The following is a 19880-nucleotide window of genomic DNA, read 5'->3' as shown; positions in this document are numbered from 1 at the left end:
CTGGTTTAAACACTGCTCAAAGAAACCGTGATTTTGCCGATGTGTTTATCGGTGGATTACAAAAGTCGTAATAATCTACAAATGGAGGGAGACCGATCTGATCGGACAACTGTGACAAATAAATTCCAAACTGAAAACCGGCATGGAACAAATGAATATGTTTTAAAATGCGCTTATCCCAGAAAAGCCTGGTTTGGACCAGCCTTTACGGGCAGAAGAAAACCTTTCCATTAAAGAAAGAATTATACATTCCCTAATCTTTTTATGCCGCTACTTAATTGAATTTTATTAAAAACGATCAATTATTTTTAGATTGCTATGTAATGTAGAGACAAGGCGTTGTAGTGAAATCATGTAGCCCTATTGCGTTACAATATGGTAAAGGGGGCCACCCAGGTTGGGGAACACTACAATAGGTGAAGTAGTAGGGCTAACAACAATCTTCCAATACCCTCCTTCCCCGGCCCCTTGGTAATCACAATACTTGTTCTACCCCTTCAAACATTATTTCAAACTCCAATACTGTCAAACGGTAAAATTAGGTATTTACAAGACTTTCACACAAAAATGGTCCACTAGCCTCCACCTCTGTCGTCTGACATCAGCCGTGACTGATCTAGCTTTTCCACAGGCTCAGATGTAAAAAACCAGTCCTTCGTGTGGCTCGGGGACAATGTGCTCATTACTCGTTTTCCAGCATACTATAACTATGTCTCACAACATTTCCACCGATTCACTCACACTTGCACATCCTGCATTTTCTATCACGTTCTCCTGTTCTCAGTCTGATCGGAACACTTTATCTAATCCTCTGTTTGGACTAATTTTCAATTACGTTTTTTATTTCTTCGCAGATGAGGTGCCGGAGATCATCCCATTCAACTGATGGTAAAGAGGTTCAGCCTGAAACGAAGAAGAAATTATAGGTAACGTCTGTCACCAAACCATGCTGAATTCGAGTCATATTTTCAATTATGTAGTCCAACCTAGGTGGAGAAATCTCTGTAGACTTTGGATGCAAGGACCATGTAATTCCATCTGTGCCTNGATCAGATCGGTCTCCTCCATTTTGTAGATTATTTACGACTTTTGAATCCACATAAACACATCGGCAAAATCCGGTTTACGTTTAAAACACATGCTCAAAGTAAACCGGATTTTGCCGATGTGTTTATGTGGATTCAAAAGTCGTAAATAATCTACAAAATGGAGGAGACCGATCTGATCGGAGCAACTGTGACAAATAATCCAACTGAAACCGGCATGGACAATGACTATGTTTTAAAAATGCGCTTATCCAGAAAAGCCTGGTTTGGACGCTTTACGGGCAGAAGAAACATTTCCATTAAAGAAAGAATTATACATTTCTATCTTTTTATGCCGCTACTAACTTGAATTTTTATTAAAAACTGATCAATTATTTTTTAGATTGTATTGTAATGTAGAGACAAGGCTTTTAGTGAAAATCATGTAGCCTATTGCGTTACAATATGTAAAGGGGGGCCACCCAGGTTGGGAACCACTACAATAGGTGAAGTAGTAGGCTACAACATCTTCCAATACCCTCTTCCGGCCCTTGGTAATCACAATACTTTGTTCTACCCCTTCAAACATTTTCAAACTCCAATACTGTAAAACGGTAAATTAGGATCATTTACAGACTTCACACAAAAAATTGGTCACTAGCCTCCAGCCTCTGTCGTCCTGACATCAGCCGTGACTGATCTAGCTTTTCCACAGGCTCAGATGTAAAAAACAGTCCTTCGTGTGGCTCGGTGACATATGTGCTCATTACTCTGTATTTCCAGCATACTATACCTATGCTCTCACAACATTTCCACCGATTCACTCACACTTGCACATCCTGCATTTTCTATCACGTTCTCCTGTTTCTCAGTCTGATCGGACACTTATCTAATCCCTCTGTTTGGCTAATTTTCATTACGTTTTTTATTTCTTCTGCAGATGAGGTGCCGGAGAATCTTCCATTCCCTGATGGTAAAGAGGTCAGCCCTGAAATCGAAGAAGAAATTATAGGTAACGTCTGTCACTCAAACATGCTTGAAATTCGAGTCATATTTTCAATTATGTAGTCAACTAGTGAGAAATCTCTGTAGACTTTGTGATGCAGACACAATGTAATTCCATCTGTGCCTTTATGCTGGCAGCAGATGAGAAATCCTGCGCAATTCAACACATGGGAATAACATAACAGTGAGTCTGTGAGCTAACCTGCCCTACTTTTCAAACAGGAGTGGGTAGATTTGCTTGGTTCCAAAGAGTCAACAAAATGTTCCTTAGTTTTGATGTGGAGTTTAAAAAAAAAAAGAAAAAAAGAGCCTTGTCATCAGATCACCACTTTGTTATAATTCCTGTAAATGTAAATTAAAGATTTAACAACTTAATTACATCGTAGGCGTCACAGTGGCATCCAAATTGAGAACAGTTGTTGTGGGTGAATAAATCAGGGCTGGACTAACCTGTAAAACTTTATGAAAGCACGTCATCTTATAAAGTATCACTTAATAGCATTGTCTGAACGAGTTGTCTGACTTTATGTTTGCTTTATCTACGCAGAGGAGCCCACAGCCACTCCTCCCGATGAGGGGACATGGTATGATGATTACGACGAATACGGAAATAGTATGTGCACACACACACACACACACACACACACACACACACACACACACACACACACACACACACACACACACACACACACACACACACACACACACTGAAACATATCCAAACTGTTTTATATTAGATCCATTAGTTAAGCTGCAGTGACTCTTCCTGCCAACCAAGCAGAGAGCAAGGAGAGCAAAGCGATAAATAACAGTCAGGTCATAACTTTCCAGACTTTTAATTGATCTTTTGTGACATTTGTACTGCATTTTGTTCCTAATAGCTTATAAAAACACAGAAAGACTTGCATACACACTGCTGTACAGGGCACAAGTGTATATATAGGTATTTCTATAAAATGATCCTTAATTCTCCACAGGCAGGAAAGGAGCAGAGACTGATGACAAATGGATGGAGAAGGAGAAAGAAAGAGCGGCAAAAGAAAGAGCAAGGGAAGAGAAAGGTAAGATACTACTCTCTTTTAGATAACACATTTTGTACAATCTTGTCCGAAGACACAGATATTGGAGTTGCCAAATCAAAGAACATGGCCTGTGACCTCAGTGCAAAAGTACTAACAGATAACAGAAGGTGTTGCCTCATTTATATCAAATGTCTGTTTTAAGAAAACAGCAGATGTGACTTTCTACCATGTTAATGTCAGCAAGCCTTTGGTACTTGCTTTAACTTGTGAACAAAAGTTCAACCCTTCCATAACAAAATGGAGATTATTCAATGTTATTTCAGAAAGCTCTTGAGATGCACTGAAGCCAAGGGAGTGAGAGGGGAGGTCAACTGACTGTGGTCTGAATGCAGTAGATTAGTGTGAGTGATAAAGAAAAAGGCAACAAGGGAGAATTAGCAGGCAGACAATGTCGCAATGTAGAGACTTAAAGTATCAGCTCTTTTTTCGCCACGTGTCTGCTGTGTGTAGCGGGATTAGCTGGTGGTTAAGGAGAGTCTGGAGACGAGGATATATAACTCCACCAAGACCGGTGTCAATAGGTCACTTCCTGTGTGGATGGTTCACTGCTATCTGGGTTTAAGGTGAAAAGCATTTTGGCTTGAAAAAGATCAGACGTTTTTGGGGCTTGAAACAATGATCTGTAACAAAGAGGCTCAAAAGCAGATGTGTTCCTGCATCTATACACATCAGTGTGTGAATGGGTTTGTCCACTTGTGTGTGCATGGTAGGTGAGTTAACGTACAGCTGTCAGTAAGACTTCTGGCTGCCATACTACCAGCAATAAACTGGTATTATGTCATATATTATGTTATAATATTATGTCAGTTCAGTGTGTAAAAATCTGACTTAAGATAATGATGGATGGGATTCAGCAGTGTTTCTCTTTAGTAGGGTCAGGATGTTCTGAGTTTGATCAGCACTTGGAAGAGAGATCATAACATCTGTTTTTTTTTTACTACACTTTTTTTTGGCATTTCCATTTGAAAAGAATTCACATGAGTTCCTAGATCATTTCTGGGAAGAGAGAGAGAACATATTCAGCCAAGACAATTTGATTTGCAATAAGACCTTTTTTTTTCTGATTTCTGCCAGAGAGAGCGGAGAAACTGAAGGAGGCCGAGGAGCGAGCCAGGAACAGACCCCGCGTCTTCAAAGAGCCAAAGAGTACGTTTGTTCAGATCTGGAAGGCATTGCTTAAGCTTCTGCAGATAACATTAACATATCATTAAACATTGTATTGGCAGAGTGCCCTCCCCTGGGGATGGAGTCCCACAGGGTCGAGTCGGACCAGCTCACAGCCTCCTCCATGTCTCAGTATATCTTTGCACCTCAGAGGGCGCGACTCAACATGCAGGTAAACCATCAGAGGGGGCTGCTGTGGTGTGAACGCTTTCAGGCAGCTATCACTTACATACTGCCAAGCTTTAATATAAACACCAGCTACCAGAGGAACCATGTCGGAAAATATAAATTACGGCTGAGTCTGTTACATCCATTATCTGCTATGAGTGAATATGGCCATAATCTATAGTCTAAATAATCTTTTTAGCAGCTAAATTATTGGATCAGCTGATGAATTATTGCAGTTTTTTTAGTCATCAGTGCATCTGTGAGGTATGAATTAAATATAATTGCATGTCAGTGCGCGATAAGTTAATATTTGGGCTCCAAATGTGACCAAGTCAAAGCACCCTGCAGCACGTGTTGTGGTCTCTGTGGTTCCCAGGGCTCAGATGATGAAGACGACATGAGAGGAGGAGCGTGGTGTGCAAACCAGGAGGATAAGATCCACTGGTTTGAGATTGATGCTCGCAGAGAGACGGAGTTCACGGGAGTCATAACCCAAGGACGAGACTCTATGAACGCGTAAGACAATAACACACAGACTAGGTATTTTCTATTTCTGAATTGAACATGTTGCTAACACATTGCCTCATTCCAGGAGTGACTACGTGTTGTCCTACTTCCTGGCTTTCAGCAATGACAGCAGAGAGTGGACCACCATCCATGATGGGTACACTGACTGGGTTAGTTCACCTTAATGTACTATATGGCCCCTCCTTTTGGCATTATGTATGATTTGCCTTCTCTTTTCCTGACTCACCTTTCTCCCTCTCCCCAAGTTGTTTTTTGGAAACAGTGATAAAGACACTCCGGTGATGAATCAGCTGGCAGAGCCTGTGCTGGCTCGCTACATCAGAATCATCCCTCAGAGCTGGAACGGCTCCCTCTGCATGAGGCTGGAGGTCCTCGGCTGCCCACGGCCCGGTGAGCCTCCAACACTTTAAAAACAATCTTCACAAGCAAATTGTAAATCAGTATATATACATAGGAGCACATTCTCACCCTGTGTTACCGATAATTATTCAAGACGTTGTTTCATACATACCCAAACGGTGAATGAAGAATCAAACACAGTACAACGTTTTGGTGAATTAAAGTAAATGAGGGCAGCATTTGAAGACATTAACATTTTATCCTTTCACAAACTCTCATACAACTCGTGCAGCATAATCCAAGTCTCATTTAACCAGTCGTATATTCACTTCTTCACAAACACATGCATTTTCACTATAACGTTTCTATTCTATAAAAACACATCTGCATAAAAAGTATCCAAACAAGTGTGGATGAGTCCAAACTTGTTTAAATAGGAAGGTTTTATGCAAATAGGCAAGAGCCTACAGCTGATTAAATGAGACTTGGGTTATGTTACAGAAGTTGTGTGAGAGTTTGTGAATTGATGTTTCCATAAATGTTTGCGGCCTCTATGCAATTAAATTCATCTAGAGTTTTCCGATTGTTCATTTAACTAGGAGCGATGTGAGAAAAACTAAGTTTTCTTCACATATTTAATGTAACAAAGGGTGAGTAATTGATACACAAATTGACCTTTTCTGGATGAAGTGATCCTTTGACACACTTATTAATGCACGCACACTATAACTCACAACATTAAGGATGCATTTTATTTTTGTCTTGTTCCACAGATCCAGTGGATGTTCAGTACAGGCAGAATGAAGTGACTCCAGTGGATTACCTACAGTTCAGACATCACAGCTACTCAGAGATGGTTGAAGTGAGTATCCTCCACACGGCCCCCTGCACATCTGCTGGCTCATTGAACTCAACAGGAAATACCTCAGTTATTTCCCCAAAGACGAAAAACTAAATAATTTCCCTGAACATTTAAACTGTTTTAATCCACTTTAATATGAACTGATAATAAACCCTCACCCTAACCCCGCAGTGTGCTCATTCCTTCTCTGCTTGTTATTACAGCTGCCAGAGGGCAACATGACCTTTCCAAGGCAATGCTTATCATGAACAGCGCCCACACTTTTCCCAACCGTCATGAGTACTTTGTTGATTTTTAGGAGGATTTTTACGTGTAAATAATGTACAATACTTTGCACACTGACTGTTACCATCGTCTCATGTGGTCAGGTCATGAAGTCGGTGAATTCAGAGTGTCCCAACATCACCAGCGTCTACAGCCTGGGCCGCAGCTCCAAGGGACTCGATATCATGGCCATCATCATCTCCAGCAACCCCACAGAGCACGAAATAGGTGGGCATGTGTTCATATGACTAGGGATGCAAGATATACTGTATAATATCAGATAAAAGATCAGCTGATTTTCTAAGGCCAAATAGCTTTTATTCACTTAACCAGCTTGTGTCTATAGAGTTGGTTTGCAAACAGCCTATTAATAAGTGCAGACACTGACTGTAGATAGAGACAGAGAGCCAAACATGTGGTCGCACGTGTTGACGTTTCTCAAATGTTCAGACAAAGTAACCATGATTGCAATCTTTTTTTTTTTATGTTTTAAAAAATTACTTTTTTGTATTATGTGTTTGTAGTTTTAATACATATGATGACAAACCCTAAATTAGATTTGGTTAGGTCAAACTATGGAATAAGAAATTGTCGTTCTAATCTAAATCTACAGCCCTTGCCCTTCTACCTTCTGATGATCATAAACTACAGGTCTTGAACTTCTTTTTAAATAACTGGAAATGTTTGGGTATCTACTGGTATCGGCCACATAAGCAAGTAACAATCAGTTGTTGGCACTGGCCGGATAAAATCCATATTCTGCATCCCTATGATGATGTTAAATGCTGTTTGGTTGAACAACTGGGGCTCAATGGCACCACCAATGATTCCTATAAATCCAGATAAACACCAGGTGGAAGTCAGCAGATTACGGTTTAAGGAACCAACAACTACAGTCTTCTCCCATTGTCTCCACAGGTGAGCCAGAGCTGCGCTTCACGGCCGGTCTTCACGGAAACGAGGCAGTGGGCCGGGAGATGCTGCTGCTCCTCATGCAGTACCTGTGCAAAGAGTACAAAGACAGAAACCCCAGAGTGCAGCGTCTGGTGGAGGGAATACGCATCCACCTGGTGCCCTCGCTCAACCCCGACGGACACATGGAAGCTTTTGAAGCGGTCAGTGGTTATCATTGTTTAACATCATGTGTTTTTACTTTTCTGGCAAACAAAAGAGAGGCACAAACAGGAAATGCCAGAGAGTCATGTTCGTGGTCTTGGGTGACTTGGTTTCATGTGGCCTGTTTCTCCTCTGCAGGGATCAGAGCTGAGTGGATGGACCACGGGACATTTCACTGATGACGGCTTTGACATCTTCCAGAACTTCCCCGAACTTAATAGTATCCTGTGGGATGCTGATGATAAGGGACTTGTGCCAAAACTCACTCCCAATCACCACGTGCCCATACCCGACAACTACGAGACCAACAGCTCGGTATGGGATCATGTTTGTGTCTTAGTTACAACCAGCTTATTATAAAATCTGAGGACAAAAGACCTCCAGTTTAGGGTTGTTGTTTTATCACCACCAAATGCACTTCTTGTAACCTCTCCTCATATTTTTTTAATTGCCAGTGGATGTAAAATATACTCGTATTTTTAAAAAGGTGGTTGAGGTTTACTCTTTAAGCTAAACATAGTGTCTACTCTGCTTACATCGGTCTTCTTGTCTTTATTCCAGTTTGCTGTGGAAACCAAAGCGGTAATCTCCTGGATGAATAGCTATCCATTTGTGTTAGGTGCAAACTTCCAGGGTGGGGAGTCAATTGTAGCCTACCCTTATGACAGCTTACGTCTCAACAAGCCTGCAGAGAGCCAGAAACCCCACAGCCGCAAGAAGAGACAGTATGACTTTTCCTCACCCTTAACCAATGCCTTCTGACGTTTTCTTTCCTTCTTTGCACACATTTATGTCCTAAACTCTTTATTTGTCATGCTATCTCCTGCATATAACTCTTCATGAACATCTCACATTCACCATAAAGTTAAATAGTTCAACTAGAGTAATTTCTTACAGGTATGAAGAGGAAGGTTTTGATGGGACAGAGTGGGGAAGGGGCTACCACACAGAGCCGGAGGAAGACAGGGGATCAAGAGGACATTCAGAGCCAGAAGAGGAGGAGAGGGGATACGACCACAACCAAGGTTACGAACATGGCTACGATCAAAACCAAGGATATGACCGTGGGTATGAACACAACCAGGGATACGACCGTGGATACGACCGTGCATATGACCGTGGATATGACCGTGGATACGACCGAAACCAAGGATACGAACATGGCTACGACCAAAACCAAGGTTACGACCGAAACCAAGGTTACGACCAAAACCAAGGTTACGACCAAAACCAAGGTTACGAACAAAACCAAGGTTACGAACAAAACCAAGGTTATGAGAGAAGAGAGGAGGAAGAGGATGATCGTGGAAGAGGTGCCGGTAACCAGTACGGGGAGCCTGAAGATGAGCCTCGGATGATCCCAGACGAGTCCCTCTTCAGGTGGCTGGCTGTGTCCTACGCCTCCACTCACCTGACCATGACGCACAACTACCAGGGCTCCTGCCACGGAGACAACGCCGCGGGGACGCACGGCATCGTCAACCGGGCCAAATGGAAGCCAATCAAAGGAAGTAAGTAAATGCCAGCAGTAGAGGAGGAAATACTCAGATTTGTTTTGCCAAAGTTAAAGTAGCAATGACAGTGTAGACAAATCAATTTAAAGTCCTGTATTCAAAATATGGAAAGTACTAATTCTGCCCAATGGCCCATTTCAGAATAATACACATTATATTATTGGATCATAACTATTGCACTATATGTATGCATTACTTTATTTTTCCAAGTTGGTAAAGAGGGAGCTCATCTTTTAGAATTTAGCTTGGGATTATCTGACCTACAGTATACCTGATAAATTATGTTGATTATATTTTGTATTTTTAATGTGAATCTGCTTCTTAAAAGTAACTCATAAAATGTGTTGGAGTAATAAGTACAATATTTGCCTCTGATTTGCAGTGAAGTAGAAATGTAAGTAGCAGCAAATTAAGTTTAGTACAATTTTGGAATACTCTACTTAAGTTTCCTACTAAGTAAATGTAAGAGGTCAGTAGGTTTATCCAATGTTTTTTGCAAGTGTTTTAGCTATCTCCATGCATTTTTAACACACCCTGCTGGACAACATGTGCTGTGCAGGATCTGGTTTTCAGTTGGTGTGTGTGTTTTCACCTCTCTAGGTATGAATGATTTCAGCTACCTGCACACCAATTGCTTTGAGCTTTCTATATTCCTGGGATGTGATAAGTTCCCTCATCAGAATGAGTTGGTGTATGAGTGGGAGAAGAACAGAGAAGCAATGCTCATCTTCATGGAGCAGGTCAGTCCCACACTCTCACACCATCGTACTGACTTCCTGAATTAAGATTGTCCTCAACTAAAAGGTGTATGGTTTCCTTGACAGATCAACTTTATATTTGCATTACATCTCTCAGTGTAATGTTTGTATATTGACCCATTGGTGATTGTTGATTATTGTACACTCTTGTAAAATAAAATATATAATGACAAAAAACAAACGGGTATTTAGAAAATATTCAATCATGGCAACATCAGAAGTAGTGGTCTCATCCCCTTTAAAATACTCCCCCTCTCAATCTAGGTGCACCGTGGTATCCGAGGCATTGTGAAGGATCAGCAGGGGAACCCCATTTCGAACGCCACTGTGTCTGTAGAGGGAGTAAACCATGATGTCACGACAGGTATCCTGAAAGACTTCCTCTTCTTGCATCTCTCTGCATACGTTTTAACTGAGGTTCTTTAAACAAAATGGCTCTCTTTGTTATTGTAGCCCAAACAGGGGATTACTGGCGGCTGCTCAACCCGGGGGAGTACCACGTGACGGCTCGAGCTGAGGGATACTCCCCTGTGACTAATCTCTGTGTGGTGGGGTATCAGTCAGGGGCAACCGCCTGCAGCTTCAACCTGGCCAAGTCCAACTGGGACCGCATCAAACAGGTAAGGCACTACCGTCATACAAGTCACGTGCATTGTTTTTACTTTTAAGAACCATAATTCACAGCATAAACAAACATTTTTGAAACTTACTATCAAGGAAAACTGAAATTCAATGGTATGTTCATCAGACTGCAGTAGCTCAGTCTGTAAGGACTTGGCTTGGAGTGTTGACTGGTACTTTGGGAGGTGCCAGTTCACCTCCTAGGTGTTGCCGAGCTGCCTTTGAGCAAGGCACCTGACCCCCACACTTCTCCCCAGGCGCTGTATAATGTGAAATGATTTGAATTGAATACTTTATTCCCGTCTCTAATACAAAAATGACCCAAAAAAATGCTTACATTATCTTAAAGCATCAAGTTAGTGTCTCACTCTCACTAAAGCCAATCTCAAAGTCGTTTTAAATGTTTTCAAGACTGTTAGTCCAAAGCTTATTTTGTACTTGCATGGGTCACAAATGTGTAGCTTTATGTGACTCAAACTAAACAACTTCCACACCAATGACATGTTTGCTTGCGTGGGGCTGTGACTTTACCATCTCTGCTGCTGTGTCTAAAACCAGTACATCTCTACCTAAAATCCTTATTAAGAAAGTGTATTTCTTATTTCTCTGCAGATCATGGCCCTCAATGGCAACAAGCCCATTCGACTCAGCTATGGCAACAACAAAGTGCAGTCACCGGCAGTTGGGAGTGGCAACAGACGTTTTGTAAACGGCAACAATGGGGTTACAGCGAACTCGGGAGTCATCGCCGAGCGGCAGAGGAGGCTCAAGATAGCTCGCATCCGTCGCCTTCGTCAACAGAGATTACTGAAGTTAAGACCAATGACGACGTTACCCCCGACAACAACCACAATTCCCACAACGCCAGAGACAACCACTTTCTGGTACGACTCCTGGACCGTAGGGGAGGGACAGTCCTCCACGCTTGGCGGATTCACAGACTCCATCCTGGACTATAACTATGAATACAAGATCGATGACTATTAATATTAATATTACACACACACTTCAGTAAATATGCATCTTTCCTCTCCTTCAAGTAGTTCTAATTGCCATGTTGTACTTTGAGCAGGATGATAAGGAATCAATGAGGAATCCTGTCTTTGTGACAGACAAGCAATGGGAAGGCACAGAATATTAACTAGTAATTGTATAAAGATAGTGTATCTATAACAGAACGCCTCTTCACAGATATTGTTATAGCATTTTCATTTTCAGTTCACACTGCATTGTTCTAACTTGTTACTCAGTCTTTTTGCTTCATGAAAAGATGTTTATTGTAGATGCACATTAAAAAAAAGTCTTGTTTTTTTTACTTCAGAGTTATTTACACATATTTTTACAGTATGAACAGTCACAAAAGGGTTCAAAGAGCTTACAGCGATTCAGAGGAGGGAAAGGGTCTTTTGTCATGTTGGCTCAGACGCAGCAATAAAGTAGTTATTTTTCAAATAAAGGTTTGTTACTGTAATACGCAATGCCTATTCTGTCTTTTTTTGCGCATTTGTAAACACGTATTTGAGTGTAGCATTCTGGGATATCAGTGCTTTTATATCTTTATTTTAAAACTACAAACGAGTATTATGGCCAATTGAGAAAAAGTGTTCCGAGTTGTGACTTTAAATGTACTCAAAGTCATTATTTAAGATGTGGCCGGGCCCTTATCCCTTCTGGAAAAATAACACAGCTTGACAACAGTAACTTTAACAGCAATTTGTTGGCCATTATGACACTGGACAGCATCAGTGTAGCAAGGACCGTAGTTCACGTCTCAATGTTGCTGTAACTCCGCTGTGGTCATAAGAATTTTGTTTGAGTGTTCATCAATAGCGTCCTAGAAGTGTTGATCTGTATATGGGTATTATGGACACTCAGTGGCTGACGTTCATCTCACTGTCCTCATCCTCGTCCGCGGAGAAGGCAGAGAAGCTGATTGGCTCACATGTCAGAGTACGTAAATTCACCAGGCATGCTGTTTGGGTGCTGTTGAATTCTGGAATAGTAACCAGAAGGCATTCTTGGCCATCAGGACCTGGCAAGAAGAGAAGAAGAAAACATGTATTGGCACATGAGACAGTTCATGTGCACAATATAGCCAAAATAATGTCAATATTTTAATGAGCCAGGACAGAGTCTAAGGACAGACCATAATGTGATAGCTCACCTTTAACGAGCTTAGACTGCAAGGTTGGGGCCATGCCACTGAAGTAAACATGGGGGCACTCTTCCAAGATGAAAGGGTCTTTTTGGTAAAATGGGTAACAACCTGGAAGAAAATGTACAGAAGACATTGTGAGTACTGCCAACAGGTATAACCCAGAAGGTTTGCGTTGGTTTTGCATCAACTTGTGTGACTAACCCAGAGTATCGGGTGCTGTTGGCGCCAGGTGTCTGAGTCGCAGCGTGTCCTCCAGTATTTCCAGGTGATCGTCCATGCTGCTGTATCTCTGAATGTCACAGACATTCTGGCCGGATGTGCCCAGGAACCTTGGAGGAAACACAAATAATGTTAATGTTATAATGTTCTACACCCCTTGCCGAGCACAGGGTTGATGCACTCTCTGTGTTTTGTCTCCTTATTCCTGCCTGTTGGCGTCAGCTGATAGAGGTGTAATAGTGATTTGTTTGTTGTGTCTTGTCGTGCAGAATGTTGATTATTCTCTTATAACTAGCTAAATATATGGAACTGGGGGGGGGGAGATCTTAAGAATTGGTTGGCCACGAGCTGTGTCACTTTGTGGATGCAGCAAATTCTCCGGACGTAACTTCAAATGTATCTTGAGTGTTTGCCATCCAGTTCCAGCTCTCCTGTGTTCTCATTTTGTTCTACTCCTTGCTCCAGAGGTTTCCATTACAATCCTGTCCTCTGCTCGTGACTATATTCTTTTATAATAAGTGCTGAACAGTGGACTTTATTTATGTCGATTTTAAGAGTGGTTCATGTGTGTTTTTAATAGTTAAAGAAATGTGTTGATTTAGGAATGTATGTATGTACGTACGTACGTACGTACGTACGTACGTACGTACGTACGTACGTACTGTATGGTATTGCTCACCTAACTCCATCAATGTGAGATTGGTGTGGATTGGTGACCAGCTGCAGTGTGGGGTACACTGAGGACAGGGGGAACATACAGCGGTGGAGGGCCTGCTGAGGGAGGGTGAAGTTGGTGGGGTCGTACTGGCCCGGCATGACATCCACTGGAACTGAGGCCTATAACAGCAGGAGGCAGTGACAACATAGTTATATCATCACTTTTTTCAGATGAAAACCCTTTTAAGAGATTCAATAAGTAACTGTAACAGATAGGAACTTAACTTGTTATCTAATTACATTACTCCATAACATGTAACAAGCTACTGTAGAGGGGGGGATAGACTCACCACCAGCTGAAGCAGCATCTCATCCAGCAGACGAATGGCCTCCACGCTGCCAGCCTGAGTCTTCTTAGTGAGGTATTTAGGCTTAACACACAGAGGATTAAACATGTTTTTAAATGTTAATTATGAGAGCCAGTTCATGTTTGCTTCTTTAAAACTAATTAAACATATTTTTGAGAATAATTGTGTGTCAAACAGTTACCTTGGTCGCCGCGTCTGCATCCTGGGTGTTTTGGCTCAGCAGGTTTCCAACCAGTAATACTCTGGAAATTGTCGCTGCACCGCTCTGCTCCCCCTGGTCACCCAGCTGACCAGTTACCATGTCAACCAGCAGCTGCAGCCCCAGCATGCTGTCAGCGTGAGTACTGCCGAGCCCGAGTCCTGAGACCAGGAGCACAAACCTGGATGAGGACAGAAGCTGCATTAGAACGTATTATCACTAAAGGCAGGGATTTATGGTGTGTATATGCATTTGTGTGTTTACCTGTCGGAGCTCAGTGTAGGTCTTGGTGATTGTGGAGGAAAATCAGCCATGCAAAAGTCCTCAACAGTGAACTTCCCATCATTATTTTCGGCTCCATATATTGCAATAACACTACCTGTAAGAGAAACAGAAGAGAAGCCATTACATAGAGGACAGCTGTACACAGCTGAGCGATGAAACCCTGTAATCCTATATTCTAAATTCATTACAAGCAACTGCGTCCCGAATCCAATTTCTTTAGCTTTCATGTGACACAGATCTGTATGAGTGTGGACTGTGGACACATAGATCCTATTTTCCTCTTACCTGTGACCCACTTTTCTCTGTAAATGTTGCCCTCCAGTTTGATCCTCTGTAGCTCATCCTCCAGAATCAGCTCATCCGTCTCACTGATGAATTTGACTCTTGCAGGCTGAGGCAACAGGTTGTGCTGAAGGGAAGAGGAAAACAATGATACATGACACCTGCCAGAACATTCGTTCATTTTGTCAGGGATTTAGGGGGTCAAGCTGGTGAATGTTCCTTGACTGCTGACCTCCTCACTGATCTCTTTCAGAATGGATGGCTGCAAATCCATACGCTTGAACAAAGTCCCCACAATGCAACACTGCTCCCCTGTCTGAAGATCACACAGTTTCCTAATAAGCACATCTGATCCTGGCAGCAACAAAAAGACACACATAGATAAGAAAAATTAATTCAGATGCTTGAGTCCAAAATGTAGTTCAAATATGTGCCAAGCTCACCCCACTTCTGCTTGGCTCTCTCTGACAACAAGGGTCTCATCTGCATGAGTCGTGCTGCGTAGATATGAGCATACTGGCGACTGAAGCTCCTCTCCCCGACCGTGTATCGCTCGGAGCATGGACTGTAGGCCAGAGACATCCTGTCAAACACCGGGCCCTGGTCCTCGGAGGGCCGGCAGAGCAGAGAGGAGCCGTCCTTTTGGGCGCTCAGGTCGGAAAACATGACTGTTCTGAAGCAGAGGCGAAGGAGAGGTTAGTAGAATACTGTCTGCTGTGTTGCATCCAAACTTCGTGAATACCGTGCACGGGTGGTATCCGTGTTGAATCAGGTTGTATGTTATGTAGTCAGATATCAGTCATTTCATCCCGAGCAAAGGAAACAATTCCCGCGAAATCACCCGCTCAACATTGCTCTTTTTCAAGATGACCGCAAAGTCTCGCGAGAAAACATGGGATGTGTGATAACAAGTCTACAAACATAGAAAACTAAAGTAACGGAACGTTAACTTGAGCATAAATGAACTGCATCAAGTTTAAGAAGCAGTCTAACATATAATCAGCATACTATTTCATAAGGGGGCATTTTATAAAGATAGAGAGTAGTACATTTAGTTTTTTTTACAACGTCGCACCCAATATACGTCACACATTTAAAAACAAGGGTCGCGCTGTGTTGAGCTCACAAAAGCAGCCGTCTCCTCGCCATTTTTTCACAGCTCTTTGTGCGCCACTCTGCTTTAAGAGTTTGCGTGTTTTTTGACGAGCGATTCGTCGACTCGGGTTTTAATTCTTTAATAGAGAAAATGCAAGGAAACAGAGGCACCCCCCAGCACAACCACGGGTCTAACCGCCCGGTGGAGCAGAAGAACACCAACGGCCAGCAGCCCGAGGATTCTAGCAACGAGGCCTTAACCCTGGACCTGCAGAACTTCAGGAAACCCGGGGAGAAAACCTTCACCCAGCGGAGCAGGCTGTTCGTAGGAAACCTGCCCACCGGGACATCTGAAGAGGAGCTGGAGAAGCTATTCGCCAAGTACGGCAGGGCCAATGAAATCTTTATCAACAAGGAGAGAGGCTTCGGCTTCATCCGGCTGGAGACCAGGATCATAGCAGAGATAGCCAGAGCAGAGCTGGATGATACCCCGTTCAAAGGCAGGCCTGTCAGGGTGAGATTTGCCACACACGGTGCAGCCTTAACTGTGAAAAATCTTCCAGATTTTGTGTCCAACGAGCTGCTGGAAGAGGCCTTTGCTGGCTTTGGGCAGATAGAGAGAGCTGTAGTCATAGTGGATGATCGTGGGAGGCCCACAGGGAAGGGAATAGTGGAGTTCACCTCAAAGCCAGCTGCAAGAAAGGCTTTGGATAAGTGCAGTGATGGTGCCTATCTTCTCACAGCCTTTCCTCGACCCATTACAGTGGAACCCATGGATCAGCTGGATGAAGAGGAAGGACTGTCAGAAAAAATCATTAACAAAAACCAGCAGTATCACAAAGAGCGTGAGCAGCCACCAAGATTTGCACAGCCGGGCTCCTTCGAGTTTGAGTATGCCATGCGCTGGAAGGCCCTGATGGAGATGGAGAAGCAGCAGTACGAGATGGTGGACCGCAACATGAAGGAGGCTCAGGAGAAGCTGGAGGTCGAGATGGACGCGGCCAGACATGAGCACCAGGTGATGTTGATGAGGCAGGACCTGCTGAGGCGTCAGGAGGAGCTGCGGAGGATGGAGGAGCTCCACAATCAGGAGGTGCTGAAGAGGAAACAGTCTGAGATCCGGCAGGAGGAGGAACACCGGAGGAGAGAGGAGGAGATGAGGATGCGCAGTGAGGAGATGCTGAAGAGGCAGCAGGAGGGCGGCTTCAGAGGCAACTTCCCTGAAAACAGGGAGCAAGAAATCAGGATGCACATGGGCGGTCACGGGATGAACAGAAACTCGCTGGGTGCCAATGCTGGTCCTGCAGGTGCTCCTGCTGATAATGCTCCAATGATGCCAGGGCAAGGAAACAACATGGCCGGGCCGGGCCAGGGAGGCTTCCCCAGGGGTCCCGTCGGCCCTGGAGACTATGGACCCAACAAGCAACGCAGATTTTGAATAATATGCTTAAAATCCTTTTTCATACTCGCTGTATTTTAAAGTTCAGGTAGTGTGGGGTTACTGGTTGAACAGGTGACAGTTGCATGAATTTAGCGGCCGCTACAGCGTCTGTTTTTTTGTTTTAATTCTTTACCTTTTTTTTGTACCTTTTTTTTTTTTTTGGGTTATGTCTTTAGTACTAAACTGTCATAACTCTGAATGAGCCATGTGTTTTACTTTTATTTCCCACATAATTGTATTTTTCATTTGGATAGATAGAGTTTTTTCGTCCTGAAAATGTCGGCTTTTCTGAAATAAATTCATGTATCCCTAAGAATTTAGATTTTTCAATGTTTTTCAAAGCAGCATAAGTGACTCCATCAAGACACATTTTATCTACATGATGGTCATTTATAGGTGGGGGTGTCTCACACTCTTGGTTCAGTTGGTGTTCACAGCTGTCAGCTGGATACCTGGATTAGAATATTGATTTAATGATGAATGGCCTGAATCACAGTTAGGGGTAGGAATCTTTGCTTTTCAGCACAGCTGCAGCGTATAATGATAAAGAGATACATTTAGGCAAAGTCATTGTTTTTCATGCCCTGGGCATTTTTGAGACTTTGAGCTATTTTTCTTCCATAACATGACTTCTTTCATGCTAGTGAAAAAACTCATCCAAAAATACACATTTATCTGTTTATTGACTTTGTCTTAATTTCTTCTTGAGATTTCTCCACTGTTCACCTAAAGTTAGCTCACTTAATACATCATTTGCATAGTTAAACATTTCAGAAAGATCTTTCAGTTTCATGGTGATATCTGTTTAATAAATATTTTTACCCTATTCTCCTGTTGTGTCTTTCAAAATGTATTGGTTTGTACATGTACACTTGCCAGGGGTGAGAAAGATAAAACAAGATACATAAGGAAAAAAACAAGAAAACGGTGAATATAATTGTATATTTACATATATTATGTTGTATTATTCTGAATCTGGATCTACAAATTAATTTAATACATCAAATTCACATACTGAGTAAAAAGTTCAATAGTTGCTCCTCAGATGGTGGAATATAAATAACCAGTAACGTGAAATAAAAAATTTATGAAAGTACCTAAAATATGTACTTCAGTACAGTATTTGACTAAATATACCTAGTTAATGTCCACTACCGACTAGAGTAGATACATTTCATTGATCTTAGCTTGGGAAATTGTTGCAAATAATAAAAAATATGATCAAATTAAAATAAACAAACAGTACATTTAGAGACATTAACAGTAACAACAATAATATCTTTAGTATATAGAATATATGATACAGAATGTGTTAGGATTACAGGTCTCAATTTTCCCTCAAGCTAAAGTTTTCCATACGGCTCTGTGTATTGCTTTTTTCAAAGTTTAAAGGTCTAACTTTATCAATCCTAGCAGAGTGTGTAAGTTAAAATATTCATGTATTTAAAGGCATTTTAGCTCGCTACTGGTTCAGATCTCAGTATCGTTCAAGGCCATGACAGCAGTATTGAAGTTTCATGGAGAAACTCCTCAGTCTGCCAAGATGAAACCCAAACACACGGCATGCAGAGAAAGCCTGGTTGTAAACAGGGTGTGTGTTAATGGAGGCGGACCGTAACAGCTGGTTGCATAATATCCAAACAGTGTCAGAGTGCATCTGCCAGACGACCGGGTTATGTCATTACAGTCTTTGGGGTTTTGGTTGAACAAGTGCCCAAACATCTATGCAAAAAGAGAAAGGGTTAAGTGAGGGATGGGAAATTAGTCTATTAAACATTACATCAAATAGCTTATGGAAAATTCTCATGAAAACGTGCAAAACATATAACACTGAGTTGTATAAAATAAGCTGATATGTCTCCCGTTACAATAAGGAGAATGTTTTATTTTTACTTAAGGGCTCTCCTATCTACAACTTTATCCTTTAAAAAAGAAATACCTAAAAGACTTAAAATGACAACACAATAAATGTTATAAATCAAGTCAATACATTTAAAATAAAAAGTATGAGTGCATGGTTACAAATAGGTTAAAATACAAAGCGTAATAAGTAAACATCCCTCCAAATTGAAAATATATTTATCAGTTATTTGAACATTTAAAGCATAGAGCCTTCAGGGATCTCACTGTAACATAGTACGAAAGATCATCTCTGGGTTGCCTGCTGTGCAGTGTGTTAATCTGCCTCACGCAAAGGTTTTATACAATGAGATAAGAAAATATAAACCTTAATCAATCCCGAGAAGGACATTCAGGTTTCATGGCAACAACAGATATGAAAAAGAAACAGAAGAAAATAGGTAAGACTTCAGAACTAAACCAAGATGAAAAGAGGAAGAATATCAAGCCGGACCCATGAGTGAACGTACAGTCTATCAATAAAGAAATACGGATGTACACATATATGCAATCTATCAATAAATAATCTCAAGTCTATCCATAGATATAAAGGATGATGGTCAAGGCCTTTGGATTAAACTAGCCTTCACCTGTATCTGAGTCCATAAAGTCCTGAGCGTCCTGCAGGAGTGACAGCTGCATGAATGTTGATCGATAACTGGATCATAAAGAGGGGAAAGTGTGTGTTATCTGGACGAGAGATCTGCAAGGTCTAAAAACTGGATAGATAAGTACTTTTGAAAGATTCCGTACCTTGGATGATAGATGGTATATTGATTGTGAAACTGAGGCCTTTAAACCTGAACCCAAAAACACATCAATGTCATC

At 41.9% G+C, this 19880-nt stretch overlaps 3 protein-coding genes across 3 annotated transcripts in view; 2 read left to right on the top strand and 1 right to left on the bottom strand.

Moving 5' to 3' along the window:
• Positions 1-11922, top strand: part of LOC104948491 (inactive carboxypeptidase-like protein X2) — a 16500-nt gene extending 4578 nt beyond the window's left edge. The window contains exons 5-22 of the mRNA XM_010774695.1: positions 1966-2037; positions 2578-2643; positions 3011-3094; positions 4190-4261; positions 4342-4451; positions 4824-4963; positions 5040-5124; positions 5221-5365; positions 6088-6176; positions 6545-6668; positions 7359-7555; positions 7695-7871; positions 8118-8281; positions 8454-9067; positions 9671-9810; positions 10093-10192; positions 10282-10448; positions 11062-11922. Of these exons, the coding sequence (XP_010772997.1) occupies positions 1966-2037; positions 2578-2643; positions 3011-3094; positions 4190-4261; positions 4342-4451; positions 4824-4963; positions 5040-5124; positions 5221-5365; positions 6088-6176; positions 6545-6668; positions 7359-7555; positions 7695-7871; positions 8118-8281; positions 8454-9067; positions 9671-9810; positions 10093-10192; positions 10282-10448; positions 11062-11436 (2921 nt within the window). The 3' untranslated portion in view covers positions 11437-11922. The remainder of the gene's footprint in view (positions 1-1965; positions 2038-2577; positions 2644-3010; positions 3095-4189; positions 4262-4341; positions 4452-4823; positions 4964-5039; positions 5125-5220; positions 5366-6087; positions 6177-6544; positions 6669-7358; positions 7556-7694; positions 7872-8117; positions 8282-8453; positions 9068-9670; positions 9811-10092; positions 10193-10281; positions 10449-11061) is intronic.
• On the bottom strand, positions 11756-15491 carry pold2 (polymerase (DNA directed), delta 2, regulatory subunit). The gene is made up of 10 exons (XM_010774696.1): positions 15061-15491; positions 14850-14971; positions 14621-14744; positions 14315-14429; positions 14033-14231; positions 13834-13914; positions 13506-13663; positions 12809-12936; positions 12614-12715; positions 11756-12481 (listed from the first exon to the last, which is right to left on the bottom strand). The coding sequence occupies exons 1-10, from the start codon at positions 15281-15283 to the stop codon at positions 12321-12323; spliced, it is 1413 nt and encodes a 470-aa protein (XP_010772998.1). The 5' UTR covers positions 15284-15491; the 3' UTR covers positions 11756-12320.
• A 234-nt stretch (positions 15492-15725) lies between these two features.
• nono (non-POU domain containing, octamer-binding) lies at positions 15726-17979 on the top strand. The gene has a single exon (XM_010774694.1). It carries the CDS (start codon positions 15864-15866, stop codon positions 17148-17150), a length of 1287 nt encoding a protein of 428 aa, XP_010772996.1. The 5' UTR covers positions 15726-15863; the 3' UTR covers positions 17151-17979.
• The last annotated feature ends 1901 nt before the right edge of the window (positions 17980-19880 follow it).

Source organism: Notothenia coriiceps, unplaced genomic scaffold (assembly GCF_000735185.1).
Source record: "Notothenia coriiceps isolate Sejong01 unplaced genomic scaffold, NC01 NC01_scaffold00014422, whole genome shotgun sequence".
In the NCBI taxonomy this organism is placed as follows: Eukaryota; Metazoa; Chordata; class Actinopteri; order Perciformes; family Nototheniidae; genus Notothenia; species Notothenia coriiceps.
The sequence above is the reverse complement of the archived record's forward strand: the minus strand, read 5'-3'. Positions and strand labels throughout refer to the sequence as shown.

What these genes read in the sequence shown, in the direction of transcription:
- pold2 (XM_010774696.1), bottom strand. Translation starts at nt 15,283, where the DNA reads ATGTTTTCCGACCTGAGCGCCCAAAAGGACGGCTCCTCTCTGCTCTGC. An exon ending in CAGAGAAAAGTGGGTCACAG is followed by an intron (nt 14,430 to 14,620) that starts GTAAGAGGAAAA and finishes TTTCTCTTACAG; the next exon opens with GTAGTGTTATTGCAATATAT. An exon ending in ATGCAGACGCGGCGACCAAG is followed by an intron (nt 13,915 to 14,032) that starts GTAACTGTTTGA and finishes CTGTGTGTTAAG; the next exon opens with CCTAAATACCTCACTAAGAA.
- nono (XM_010774694.1), top strand. Translation starts at nt 15,864, where the DNA reads ATGCAAGGAAACAGAGGCACCCCCCAGCACAACCACGGGTCTAACCGC.